Here is a 14,701-nt window from a genome sequence, read left to right as displayed (position 1 = left end):
TTTCTTACCTTGTTGAGTTGTCTTTTTATCTTCTTTGTCTCGATGCTCGAGTATGTGAGGGGTAGAACAAAATAGTAAAAAATTGTTTTCGCCTGTATCTCTTATCTTGCTGCTGCACTATGTGTTCAGCCTTAGACATTCACTCGCTAGTTGAATCCCTAAGATGAAGTTATTATTTTAGCCCCCTTCCCAGAGAATATTCTCCAAATGATTATTACTGATACTTTCACATCTCTACACCAGCGTTAACAGGAAAACATACAAGGGTAATTTACGAACAAAATCCAATCGTTATACAATCCACATAAAGTGCAATATAATATGTGAACAATAAATAACGATATTCTTCCTAAACACTTCAGGAACCAAATCGCAACATTAAAAAAAGAAATAAAATTTAACATACGAGCGGCATGAACTACAACTTTTCATGTTCTCTGTTGACATATAAATACATTTATATATAAAGCAGATTTCGATTCAGATTCATGAAACGAAACTTTTTTTTTCAAAGTTTTAAAAATATTGTGTGAAAAAACATTTTTTTTTGTTTTCTGCTCTAGCTACTAAACCGTTACAAAAAAACCGCTGTCTGCGCGAGTGTGTACATGTCGTGCGTTTCTGTTGCAACAAGACATGTGCAGTCGTCACAATTTAAAAAAGTATCGGTTCTTTTTTTTAGAAAAGAATTTGTGATGCGTTTTGGTAGCAAAAACAAAACGCCATCTTTGTTTTAAATGTGGATGCGTAAAGAGGCTATAATGCTCATCACACTTTTACGATTATGTATATATTTATATATGTGTGTTTGTGAGTATGTGCACATAGACTCCTTAGTGTGGTTTTTTCGGCTCCCTTTTAACCATGAACTCTTTCTATACTTGCACTCCGATCTTTCTCATCCACCAGTTAACGATAAGGTTTTAAACAATATAATGTGTTTTCTGCAATTGACACTACTGGTATTAAGTTCAACATTTTTGGCAAATGAAATGCTGCTGGACATTTTTTTTTCTGCCCAACAGTCAAATCAACTCACGCCCCATTGCCAAATTAATATCACACCTCAAAAGTGAGTCTGGCTTCACGAGCCATAGTAGGCTTTTTTTGTTTTGGCAAGAGTGTGAAACCGGCATGAAATTTTTAAACTCAACTACAAATCGAAGAGGCAACCGTATGCTATGAAGGTTAACTATATATTGGGAACAATGACAGATAAGGACCCTCTAAGTTCACAGAACCCCCAAAAATATTTCAAAGGACCCCCCAACTTGAAGCACACATCTTAAATTTGTTGTCTGTAATCACTGCTTCTTGAGGCTTCCAGGAGTATTTGCTTTCTTTTTTGTACTGTTGAAGATTTTCCAATAGTTTCACTATTTAAGGACTCGTCAATGGTTTCATTACTTAAGGATAGGTTAACGCTTTTATTACTTGAGGAGTTGGCATGTAAAGGAATCATTAATAGTATCAATACTGAAGGATTTGGCATGTTGACTTGCTAATGACTTCAATACTTTAGGGCTGGCATGTCGAGGGGACTCATAGATAGTTGCAGTACTTCAGGATTGACATGTTGATACATTGATAATTTTGAGAGGCTACTAATGCCTCTACTTCAGTGCCTTACACAACAGTGCGTGAAATAAGGAAGGCAGGGTCATGTCTCCAGTGGCATAGATGGTAGCATGCTTGCCTGGATTTGAGTCCCGGCAGAGACCAGATGATTTTTCTTTCAGAGATCACTTCGGCATAATATCCAGAAAATGTTTCGTTGATAATTTTGATACTTGAGGGCTGGCATGTTAAGGACCCATTAACAGTTTTATTACCCGAGGACTGACGCATCAAGGACTCGTAAATGTTTTATCATTTAAGGGCTTGTTAACAGTTTTATTACTCAAGGACTAACATGTGGAGGGCTCATTATAGTTCCAGTACTTAAGGACTACCACTTTACCAAACACCACCTCTGGTCATATTGCTATATTGCAATTTACTGCCATTAATGAGATGAGTTGGAAATGAAGGCACTGTCTAGAGGTGGTCGCCTCAAGCTTGTTAGGGAAAACATCTTATCAATATCCTCCCTCTGGTTTGAACCTGGGACTGTGACAGCAACCTTTACTGTGGTAGACAAGCATCTTAACACCATGCCACTCGGATGCAGTTTTAAAGGACTGGCACATTGAGGGCTCATTAATAGTTTCAGTATGGATTTCAGTAAGGACCAGCACATGTTAACTCAAAAATTTCAATACTTGAGGGTTAGCATGTTGATGACTTGTCAACAGTTTAATTTTTTTTAGTGCTGGTCTAATGAGGACTCGTCAACGGTTTCACCACACAAGGGTTCATCAACAATTTTACCACTGGGAAGCAGGCACATCGAGTCAACTGTGTCATTACTTATGGACTGGTGTGTTGAGGACTCACCGGTTTCATGGCTTAAGGGGACTCATTAATGGTTTTATTATTCGAGAGCTGACACCTCAGAGTTGCCATTTTATTACTCCGGGACTAATTAAGTGATTTTCTGTGTATGGTGATCAAAAAATGTCATGACTTTCTTTGGTTACCTAACACTGGGGAGTATGTCTTAACTGGGTGTCCACAAACCCCTTGGGAGTCTTTTGAAAATTTCCAAGGGTCTATGAACTGGGATGGGAAACAAATTAATTTGCTTTTATATCATTCTGAAAAGAGGTCAGTAGCACATCTTATTAGCATTAGAGGTCATTGGAGCTTGGAAAGTTAAGAACCTGCTGGCTTACACACATAAAAAAAAAACGAAACAACAAATGTAACACGTTTGCAGAGAATCGAACCTTCATCATCATAACATATTCCTGTCAATACATATATACATGCATATATTCACCACATGACCGATATTTTCTCCCCACCAACCTCCAGTCTATGATGTACTCTTCCAATCACAACTGTTCAATGATGAAGGAGGGGGGGGGGGAAAGATCATAAAAAAAACCAAAAACCAACAAGTTCCCAGCCTTGAACGCACAACAACTTTTCCACAGAACTATTGCACAGAAGAGAAACGCTGCTGCTTGCTGCCTCATACATACACACAACACGTGCACGTCAAGTGTCCTGCGAAGCTTTGAAAATGGACGGATATTTTAGCTATCATTTTCCGCCTTTGGAGGAGTCATCTTTTTTTTCTTCTTCTCTCTCCACACGTTATCAATTCTTTTCTTCGAACAGAGTGCTGGTGCAATACAATTGTGTGAGTGAGTGTTTTTATGACAAAATAAAGAGATAACAATCCTTGCTCTCCAATATACCATTAGCCATATAAAGCTACGTTTTTACATTCCACAGAAAGATGCGAGTTCAAATCCTGTCGCTGTTTATAAATTTGATGAGAAAGGGAAAACCAAAAACCAAAAAAAAAAAAAGAAAAAAGAAAACACACAAATAAACATTCCAGCAGCTTTCACAAAACACTCCGAAGACTCATCATCATCATCATCATCATCATCTGTTTTTTCCCCCCTTCAGAAATCACTCAAAAGGTGCAGAAGGCAAAAGAAGCAGAATTTTTCTGCACTGGAGTGAATGGGGAGAAATAAAGGTGAAAAAAAGAGTTGAGAGTTATCACAAAAGCCACTCGACTGACCCCAATGAACCGAGTCTGTTGTTTGCCATCAGCCGAGCGTTCCTCTTTCGTCACTGGCTGCCACCGCCAGCACCGCTGCTGTACTGCAGCAGGTGTGACCTGAGGCTGCACTTGGACCTGGGCCGCTGGGAACAGTGGAGGAGTGCCTCCTCACTCGCGACAAGACGAGACTGCTCCGAAACGGATTGGAGGTTTGATACGATGGCACCGATCTGCTGCTGGTCACTGTCGTCAGCACCGCCATCATCTGCAGGCATGTGGTACGAGGAGCTCGATTCCGGGAATCCGGATGGGTAAGAAAGGCTACGGGAGGATGTCCCTCTTTGCGATATGGAGTCCTAAAGAGGAAACAAAAACAAAATTAGATCATGAATGGAAAAATAAAATCATTTCAATAATACTGAATTTGTTAGTGATAGATAATTGACCACAAAAACAGTGATACTCCAAAATACATTACCATTAAGGAGCAGATATCTGTAGGAAAATTGCTCTACCGGAGCTGGTACAGTATGGTTTTGGTTTCTGAGTTCACAGCCCAACCCTTTCGAAGGGAAGATGAGAAAGATTTCCCACCAGGTTTCAGTAGATGCATGCGGGTATTTAACTCATTCCTACTACAGCATGATCAATGGCTTTGTTACAGTTCAGTCTAGCCTTCAATCAGAGTGCCCTAAACTGATCATGGCGATTTTTGGATAGTGATCAGGGCTATAGGCCCGGCTGTTTACCCAAAATCATCTGAAGTTGAAGCTTTATGTTCAGATTATTTGCTGGGAGTGGTTCCAATCATCCACAGCAGAGTGGGCAGCACAAAATTATCCAATATCTAGTTTAAGCTGCTTTAATACCTGTTCTTCAAATTTTACACCCATTTAAATTTACCACTCTGGCTATAGTCCCCCCCCCCCCTGAACTTACAAGTAAACCACTACCCTGGGAGCAATGTGTCCTGTATTACAGTAATTGATGGCGAACATTCAGCCTGTTGATTATTGTCAGGGAAGGGGAGTGTTACTGATTAGGCTGAACAAACCTCACACATTTCTTAGCTACATCTTAAAAAGGACTTCTAGCTATTCTCATGAAGATACTGGATATGTAGTGGGGAAGGAATAGCTGAAACAAGAGCATATGAGACCAGTGTTAGTCAAACCACCCAAAAACAGTAAAAATTGATATTTAAAGTCAGGTGGGAGATTTTATTAGCTCTCCCCCCCCCCCTCACATTTCCATTTTCATAGCTTCATAACCCATTGTTACATGTGGTGCAGAGGTTTCTCACAATTCGACACTATTATGTTGCTGAACTAATTTCAAATACAGGATAATATTTTCAAGTGTAAATCTATCCAGCGATTTCCATGCAGCATGTGCAGCTCCAAGGAATTTGCATGCCAAAACGCAAAGGCACCACTGTATCTGGTCATGGCAAGGGTCACCCATACTTCCCAGTAATCAAGTTTCATCCGCAGCTGAAGTACTATCAGCAACATTAGTGTCAGAGACGCTCTAGCATACTGCAGTATTTTGTATCATGGAGGTCAAAAATTAATTCAGAAACAAAAATCTCACATAAAACTCAAACTGAGCACCTACGTGTCTAAAACAATTCAGGGCACTTCTTTGCCGATTAATCAGTATGACTGAAAATTATTTAGAAATCAAAATTTCTTATATAAAACTCAAACCCATATGTAAAATAATTGCCAATCAGTAGCACCAAGAATTATTCACAAAAAAAAAACTGAAATCTCTCACATAATACTTGAACCGAGTACCCACATGTCTGTCTAAAACACAATGGCTTATATTGTTTGTATAGGCTCACGAAATTGGTTAGTTGGGCCAGGGATTTTACTAATAACTAGGATTTTTGTGGGTGGGAGGAACAAAACCACTGCATTTGATGGATTTATAATGGCATTTTTATTATTCCTAAAATTTTCTGCCTAGGGCAGTACAGTTCCTCCCTCCCTTCTAGTTCTGAACCACATCCAATCATTGATGGCACAATAAAGTATGCTCAAACATTTAAAACTACTGATAACTAATGGCAGATACAATTTTCACATAAGCTATAGTCAAATCTCTATAAGTAGAATGAGCAGCAGCCGACAAAAAACTTTGTTATCCTTAGTTCGACTTATTGGAAATTCTGATTTCAGAGTGGGGGAAAAGAAATATTTATTAAAAGAACGGTGGTACTTACAAATATTTTATTAGTAAAACACATCAAACTACTGGAAATTCGAAAAAAAAAATAAATGTAATTCTAACTTAATCATATTTTATTATTGAATGATAATGCTTAAAAATAAATTAGACATACATACTCTACTATGTATACCTGGAAACAGATGCATAACATAATACTTATATAAATGAAAGAATTATAAATAAAGTCTATACAAGATTATGCCAAAAAATGCAGTGATTTTTGACCGTTCTTCTCTTCCTTGTTCTTCTTTCATGAGAAAATCATTAACTTTTTGCAAGTAGAAAAATTAATCCACGAAATGAATTTGCCGAACTCCATTGTTAAATGCTAAATCATGTTGCTAATACTAAATTAAATTGATAAATGCAAAATTCTATTGATAAATTTGAAGTTCCGCTACTAAATTCTATGTTTACAATTTTTCTCAATTCTAAAAACTTCACCTTAACAAGAAGAAAACTTTAACACTGAAATTAGGGGAATATTCTGGAGGCGAGTGAAAATGCCCACAGATATTCAAGTTATCAGAGTTTGACTTATCACGAACTGATTGTATTATATTGTCACAGTTACACATGGAACTTACCGGCATGCAAGAAGACACTACTTTATCTGTGTGCTCTTTCATCCTGTGATGAGCTTCTGCGATTGCGAGGGTTGCCTGGTGCACTTTCCTGTAGATCTTATCGCCTTCCAGCGTGTGGAAAACAAACATCCCCTCTCCAGTGATGCACTGCCTGCAGCAAGACAAAAACAAACATTGAAATTAAAATTTAACAATAATATCGAGACATCTATTGAAACAGCGCATCGATAAAATCAGTAAACTTTGGTATAAAAAAATATAATCAAGTTGTTTTTTTCTTTTTTATTTACCTGCCAGCTTCAAACGTGAACTTGGACATGTCGCTCCCATATCTACGCAGCGCCGTCAGGGGCCAGGCGACTAGCTTCACCCTGGAGTTGTTGATGTCCCACAGGTAGATGTTCTCATGGGTCACTTGGAGCAGACACTCGCCAAAAACGTCTAGTTTTGGCGTCGGCATCAGGTAGACATGAAATTGTTCTGCTCGCAGAGGGAAGAGAGAGAAATTACAAATAAACCACTATAAATTACAGAACTTCCCAAATCGACACCAAAAAATTATGATTGTTATATTAGTTATAAGTAGGGCTCAGATTTTTATGACCTGAAACCTTGAAAATATGCAAGTGTTTACGACCCAAAAACCGCAAAAGTATGACCTTATAATTTTCTCGTTATTTCATCTATTCCTTTTCAGTTATTGCTTCTTATCTTAAGTTAAAAAAAAAAATCAGTTTACGTTTTTAATTAAAATTCTCTCACCAGGTTCAAATGAAAACCAAGCCTACCTCATGCACAAAACAAGAGTATAGTAGATTTCTCTTTTCCACCCTCACCCTACGTGTTCTCTTTTGTTCATACATGTATAGTAGCATTGTAAATGGGAGAAATCCTTAACAGGAGCATAGAAAAAATGAGGAGGAACAAAAAACAACTCTGGTTCATAGATTACAGTATAGATTTGGTATGATGACCAGAGGGGAAAGACAGCACAGAGAACTGGATTGAATTTATTCCACTGATGTTTGGATGAAATATTTTGTCCGTGATCGCAAAGCAGTTACAAAATAAAAACTGTTATTGTTTAGTTTCTTCTAAGAAATACATTGAAACCTATATGAAACGGAACGTCCACAGACTGAAATAATATTCCATTTTAGAGACATTTCCATTTCATAAAGGTGCAAATAAAAGCACTAAGTATTGAACTAACTATATTTTGATTCCATTTAAGACAGGTTCCCGTCTCATACAGTGTCCGCCTTAGACAGGTTTCACTGTATTTGAGGAAACTCGAAACTACTTTGCAAAGGCTTCAACTACTACATGCAAGCCCAAGTGAAATGAACGATCCTGATCGAAATTGCTATTTTGTATTTTTGCTGTTATACAGTATACTCTCGACTATATTGACTCCACACTATCAGGCCTAGTTAACCATTTGTTACCATGATAAAATGAGTAATAATTTATACTTTGCCATGACGTCCCACATGTTATCAATTTGTGTAATAATTTATCAATGAACAGTAAAATAAATTTGAATATTTTTTGTAGGAATAATATTTTGTTTATTTTAAAAGTTTACGTATTCATACTGTACAGTTTAACTTAACTGCAGGCAATTTAAAATCATGTAGACATTATCAAATTTATCTCAAAAAATATGTACAATATTTTTAGTCTTTGACTAATATTTTTTTCTGTTATAAGAATTTTTTAAAACGTACAATACTATAGGTGTACGCCAGGAGAAGAGGGGAGGGTGGGTTAGAAATTGTGCATTTTTGCAGTAAAAAAACGAAACAATTGAAAAAACATGAACCATCCCTCCCAAGAAAGTCCTACTTACGCTATTGTACAGTGGTGGTGGTGTGTGTACAGTACATAATAAACATTTATAAAGTACTGGCCTGTACTCGGAGGTTAGAAAATATGAATACATGGGTTTATATATGAGTGGGTTTTGTGGCTGTGCCCACAGCCTGGAGCCTCAAGAGGAGGAGGATGGGGGGGGGGGTCGCTAACAAAAATGAGAACCAACTGAAATTTGAGAATTTTCCGGGTAGGGCCTCATCCTGGCAGATGCAATGCTTTTACATCCTGCCTGCGCCATGCCTGGTTTTACAGATAGGGCCTCAGAAAAATCACTCGGTACAGAGACCCACAATGCTCTTGAGACAGCACTGGTTGTAACCCCCAAAGCAGAATATGCGAAATCTGTGATGTACATCGCAGAGCAATCAGTGCTACTGCAGAACAATGTGGAAGAATTTTTAGAAAAGTATAAAAAACATTATTATGGGAATTTTTATCGTAGATAATTTCCAGCCAGCCGAGGGTTCATTGCAAAACATTCCACTTTGAGGGTTGTAATCGTAATAATATGTTAATGAAACACTGCCATCTATTTCCTGATCTATAAATGAGATATCGGCAAATGAACAAATGTACGATGCTAAAACGTTGTTAAAATTCTTATGCTTGATCTAAATTCAGCAGTTTAAAGCACCTAGACTTTGATTCAATTTCATTCCAACACCTCCAAAAATCCATGTCATATGAACGAAAATAAGAAAAAGGAAATAGCACATACCCTGCAGTTCTTTCTGTATTCCAGGACTGAGTACATCCGGTTCACCAGTTGCTAGTCCAGGCTGGGGAACGAGTGATTCTTGGACGAGTAGCTTGACCCACGTGTCCGCATCCATATCTAAGATGAATATCAAGACATTAAAATGATATTAATCTACACGAAGACACCAAGAGAAACCAGCCATCGGAATTTCAACTCACCTGAATCGCATGCGAGACATTTCGTCGTGTTGTCCAAGAAACATATCGAGAAAGCATATTTCTTGACGCTGGTCGGGACCCTGCACACAGTGCTGACGGATGTCAGTATCGAGACCTTGTGGCCAGATCCGGATCGAGCCATCTTCTCATCCAGGTATTTCTCCAGGCGGCACGGCCCTTTACTCGAGGCTCTCCTCAATATTATCCATCGTCGTTGCCACAACTGGTAGAAAAACATGTAAGTCAAGGATTGCTTGATAGTTAGCAAAAAATATAAAAAATAAGTTGGAAATAACCTTGAGAAAAAATGAAATCATATTTTTACTTACCCCAAGCTTTCTGCTCCGAACTTTTATGTAACCTTGCTTCACTATATCACTTATATCTGTAGCCATGTTGTCCCTCCGTTATATTTCTGCTTCAAATCTTTTTTCCGACCATTTCTTTCGGCTCTCATTCAATGGACATTTGCTGTAAAACAGGAAGAGAACGGAAGATTAGAAACATGACACTTCATTGAAGGCAGATACTAGGAACAAATATACATTCTGTTGGACGCAAGGGGAAACATCAATTCCGTTTCACTTACCCATAAAATAGCTGTCAACTTTGGAGAATAAGAATTAGGAGAAGATTTTTGTGCAGATCCAAACATATAGAGAAAGATGTACTCTCTCCACTTGTTAATGTAAGATATACTGTAATGGAAAACTGGCAACTTGTGTAGACTGATTTTGGGAAAAGTCTGCTGCTACCAGGACTCGAGCCTGGGTCCCTCAAATGCTGGTCAAGTGCTATACCAACTAAGCTAGACATCTTCGACATGATGCTCTATAAAGCACCCAAAGTGCTTGATGCTCAAGTCAGATTTTGTGCTCGCGAGCACTTGATCAACACCCTCATTGAACACCCTGTACAAATTACATTAAAGAAATAAAGTTTATCCTGATTTCAGACATACTCATGTCAAACTTGCTGTAAAAATGTTTTTTATACAGTGGGCACAGGCAGCGCTTGCGACAAGAAAAAGATTGAAGACCTCTGAACTAAGCTGCAATGACAGAATATTCCTCTTTTGAAGCACACAGGATGCTAAAAATGGTACCATTCAGCACCTATATGTGCGCTTGAATTATTCCATTTAGTTCTTGATCAGTTTCTTTCAGTTGACCTGATTCAAATTTCTTCTTCCGAGCCCTAAAGTAGAATATGCCAAAATCTGGCGTACATCGCAGAACAATTAGCGCTACTGCAAAACAGTCTGGAACATTTTAAGGAAAAAGTGCAAAAAACACTATTACAGGGGTATGGGGATTCTTACCGCAGTATATTTCAAGTCAGCCAAGGGCTTGTCGCAGAACAATATAAAACATTCTGCTTTGGGGCTTCCCAGAGACTCTTGAGGGAATGTGTAGAATGTACAGTACAATATAAAAATACAGTGATTCACACATTAGACAGTTTCATTCTAATGGCTCACAATGGCTGAATAAAAAAATGCAACATTTTAACTTAAAGTAAAAAAAAAAGACCTGTTTTAGAATAAAATTGAATGATCGAACATTTTACAACAATTATGTATGTTATGTGGAAAAACAGCTGTCCCGTTTTACCAATACCCGTTCACCATACGGGTACCATATTTAGTGGAACAGGAAGTATGGTCACACTACTTGCGAACAGAACTTTTTTCCGGATATAGTTAAACCCAGAGTCCCAGAGTGTAATTTAATTAAGCGGCATGGACTGTATTTGGTTTTTTTTTAATAACACCCACAACTTCTATAAGAGAAACATTTCTACATACAGAAATATGTTTTTTGAATCAAAACATGTGAACATTATTTTTTCCTAAAAGAGGATATAGTTGGAGTTCGGTCATTTTCACGGTCTCTAGCATGCATTTGTTTAACACATCTCCAAACAGAACTATACTATAGATCAGCGGTTCTCAACCCTTTTTAAATAGCCAAGTGGTTATGACGGCGTTTGCCGTCGCTGCCATATGTAATGTTGGTGCCTACAACTGCATTTGCCGACGCGCAGATTGTCCGATCTTTTTCACAGATATGATGAAATAATTTGTCATACATGTGCTGCCATCTCTGTACAGCCATTCTTCTACTTTATTATCTCATCACTAGATGGAGTTGACAATTATATTTCAAGATCTGAGATTATTATTACTATTATCTTTGTCATGTTTTGTAAACCTGCATCCCCATCGGTTTTTTTTTCCCCGATTCCCTTACGAAGACGCATCTGTTTTATTACTCATATATCTTTTAGCAAAGGTTCAACTACTATGGTTTCACATAAATCCATCAACAGCATTTCTTTTAGTCACAGGAAATTATGACTGCCCCTCACCACTTTTGGGGTGCCATATTATGTCTCGACACATTCGAGCTATAAACAAATATTTTAATATTTCAAACTTCCAAGAAAAGGAAAAAAACGTGCGCCAAAGCGCTTGCAGAGAAAGCGTTCTCACTTCAATCTGGAAACCGGTCATAAGCATGCGTCAAAGCGGACGGGGTTAGAACTACTATAAGACGCACTGCGCATGTGCTGATTTTTTTTTTTTTTAATTTTTTGGATCCCCCATTACTTTTTTTACCCATTCCACGTGGTTGTTGGTGTTTTTCTTACGTCTCATTTCCACTTAGATTTTACCGTTTTTTTTTAACGAATTTGTCAAAAGGCCCTTATTAGGGCAAATGTTTTTTCTTTTTTCATTGATTTCTGTTCTCTAGCTTTTATTATTTTTGTTTTTATTTGTTTTTCTCCCATATTTCATCGTAATTCGAAATGTCGAATCACTGCAGCTTCCCAGGATGCGAGAGGGATTCGAAGTCTGAAGGAGTTCATATGTTTCGCTTTCTGAAAGACCAGATCAGGTTAGTATATAATGAATTTAAAGAATTCATTACCAACCTGATCTTGTCGTTGGAGGAAAAATAAATATTGCGGAGTGGAACTGTCAATCACAAATGGGTAAGGGCGTGGTCAAACCTAGGTGCTAACCCCGGTCGCCAGGTGGCGCTGTAGGCAAATTTGCGGCCTATCGCAATGCACACTGGGGACGCTTTCTCTTCAAGCGCTTTGATGTGCGCATCTTAAAAAAAAAGTGGGCACTGCGGGTAACGCTCGGGAAATTAATTAGACAGTTGACTGGTTAACTTGCAGAGTCCTTTTTTTTCTGATATATAATTTCTATGGCGGAGCCCCGTAGGCCCATGTTTTATTTATTCATCAAAGTACTGGTTGATATATATATTTTTGCTATTTAAAAATATTCACAATTATTATTTTCAAATTTAGTTGTTTTTTTAATTTCCCTCGAGCATCTATGGAACCCCTGGTGAGTGCACACGGGGCTCCACAGAGCATCGGTTGAGAACCACACTGCTGTAGATCATAGTTTAGTTTCCCAAACTTCTTGTTCCCCATTGCCTCTCCTCTTTCAGAAATATTTTTCTCTTATTCTCATTGTGGGGATCACACAAGCTAACCCATGGGATCCTATATTATACCCATAGCTTCTATTGCCCCCACCAGGGGGCAATATCGCCCACTTTAGGAAACACTGCTACAGATGTTCCTAATATGCAAATTTATGAGTGACCTAGAGTGTGCTCACGCATGTGTGTGACTAAAACAGTGTGTGCAAGTGTATGAATAACATGACCTAGAAATCTAAGAACCAAGTCAATCAGTGAGTGACCTAGAAATCTAAGAACCAAGTCAATCAGTGAGTGACCTAGAAATCTAAGAACCAAGTCAATCAGTGAGCGACCTAGAAATCTAAGAACCAAGTCAATCAGTGAGCGACCTAGAAATCTAAGAACCAAGTCAATCAGTGAGTGACCTAGAAATCTAAGAACCAAGTCAATCAGTGAGTGACCCAAAAGAATGCATTGGCATGAGACTGACAAAAAGAGTGATCTAGCGACTGTGTGAGTATGGGATCAACCAAAAAAGAATAACTTGGAGGCACAGGCGTTGAAGCCAAGTTCGGTTCCAGCACAGGGCGGGAAATTCGAGGAATTAATGCTTAAGAAAATTAAACTGGCATGTGAGAAGGGCAGCAAAAAGGGTGTAGCACACGTGCAGCATAACCATAAATCTGCCTGTATGTGGGAGAGGGGGAGGGGGGTGTACAGTTGAATCCCGTTTTAACGAATACCGTTACAGCGAAAATCTCGTTTTAACGAACACTTTTCTAATTCCCCTAGATAACTTTGCATAGGAACAATGCAAAAACCTGAAATTCCTTTATAACGAAGGGATTTCTCCGGTCTCTTGGAGTTCGTTATAACGGGATTCGACTGTATTAAAGCACCACTAATTTGCTCCATGATCTCAGCATCAATATCTAACCGACCTAAGAACACATAGTATTGACCACCCCCCATGGTACAATAAATAAATTCACATTACGGAATCTAAATTGTAAACTTACAATGACAGACATGCATTTGAAACCAATTTCATTTTTACAATTGTAGTCCCTAAACCATCATAAAGGAAATGTTTATGGCCATTACACAAGAGGAAAACAATAATAAGGTCATGGCCATTGCACGATCAAATTCTAGGGTTTATAAAACATGGAATCATGCGAGATATAATTGCCAACGTGAATGGAAAATTAATTAATTGATTAAGAAATTAGTGAAATTAAGAGCTCACCTCAACCCCTCGTGACACGGAAGGAGGATCCCACTTTTCTGATTTTAGCCTTAAGATGTCCTCCTCCTCTCTTTCCTTTTTTCAACAGAGGCAGACGACACAGAGACACTTGAAACGCTTCATCTCTCTTTCCGCTCGTCGTCTGAATTTCCTTTCCTGAATCAATTATTTAAAACCATTCGTGAATATTTTTACGGGAAAACTGAGATTATTATTAAATATATATGACTTTTTTTTTTTCCCCCCTTAACGATTTTTCCGATGTTGTCAGCAAACAAGACAACCTGGCGCTATAGGTGTTGCCGTTGCTTAACTACCAAAGAAAATTCTTCGTAATCTTTTAAAAATCGGTTTTCGTGACCGTTTACTGCTTAATTATGCGATGACCACATTTTAAGAAGAAAGATACGGGACATTGTCGAGTCTTAGAAGGAAAGATTGTGAAACGTGCAAAATAAATCGCCAATTCTTGCTTAAATTGTTTAAAAAATTGCCGAGAAATTAAGGGCTCTTGCGAATCAGTGAATTAAAATGCATTCCAGGTAAAAAAACGTTGAATGTGATAAAATACAAAAGACATCGTCTGATGAATGACCATATTCCGTCGAAAAAAACTACAAGAAATGACATAGCTATAAGGAAACTTATAATTCCGTGGGGGAATTGCCGAATATTCAAAAAATTATGCTAAGGGTAAGCAAAGTTACCAATTATTTACAAAAATCAACTTCGTTACCTACATAGGCGGAGATTGACTTGGATG

At 38.1% G+C, this 14,701-nt stretch overlaps 1 protein-coding gene across 1 annotated transcript; it reads right to left on the bottom strand.

Annotated features, from left to right (window-relative positions):
• Nucleotides 1-554: 554 nt before the first annotated feature.
• Nucleotides 555-14,249, bottom strand: LOC149067870 (docking protein 5-like). Its single transcript, XM_089252390.1, has 7 exons — nt 13,939-14,249; nt 9,573-9,714; nt 9,244-9,466; nt 9,044-9,160; nt 6,738-6,927; nt 6,448-6,598; nt 555-3,978 (listed from the first exon to the last, which is right to left on the bottom strand). Exons 2-7 carry the CDS (start codon nt 9,636-9,638, stop codon nt 3,691-3,693), a joined length of 1,035 nt encoding a protein of 344 aa, XP_089108516.1. The 5' UTR covers nt 9,639-9,714; nt 13,939-14,249; the 3' UTR covers nt 555-3,690.
• Nucleotides 14,250-14,701: the final 452 nt, after the last annotated feature.

The sequence above is a fragment of the Pholcus phalangioides genome, unplaced genomic scaffold (assembly GCF_987345545.1).
Source record: "Pholcus phalangioides strain wild (caught in Gottingen) unplaced genomic scaffold, Ppha-v1.0 ptg000028l_1, whole genome shotgun sequence".
Classification (NCBI taxonomy): Eukaryota; Metazoa; Arthropoda; class Arachnida; order Araneae; family Pholcidae; genus Pholcus; species Pholcus phalangioides.
Note: the sequence above shows the minus strand (reverse complement) of the source record. Positions and strands in the feature narration are given on the sequence as shown.

Bases quoted from the DNA above. Each gene is read 5' to 3' on its own strand.
- LOC149067870 (XM_089252390.1), bottom strand. From the start codon at position 9,638: ATGGCTACAGATATAAGTGATATAGTGAAGCAAGGTTACATAAAAGTT. The intron at 6,928-9,043 runs GTATGTGCTATT...CTCTGCGAGCAG, and splicing joins AATACAGAAAGAACTGCAGG to AACAATTTCATGTCTACCTG. The intron at 3,979-6,447 runs GTAAGTTCCATG...TTTCCTCTTTAG, and splicing joins TAGTGTCTTCTTGCATGCCG to GACTCCATATCGCAAAGAGG.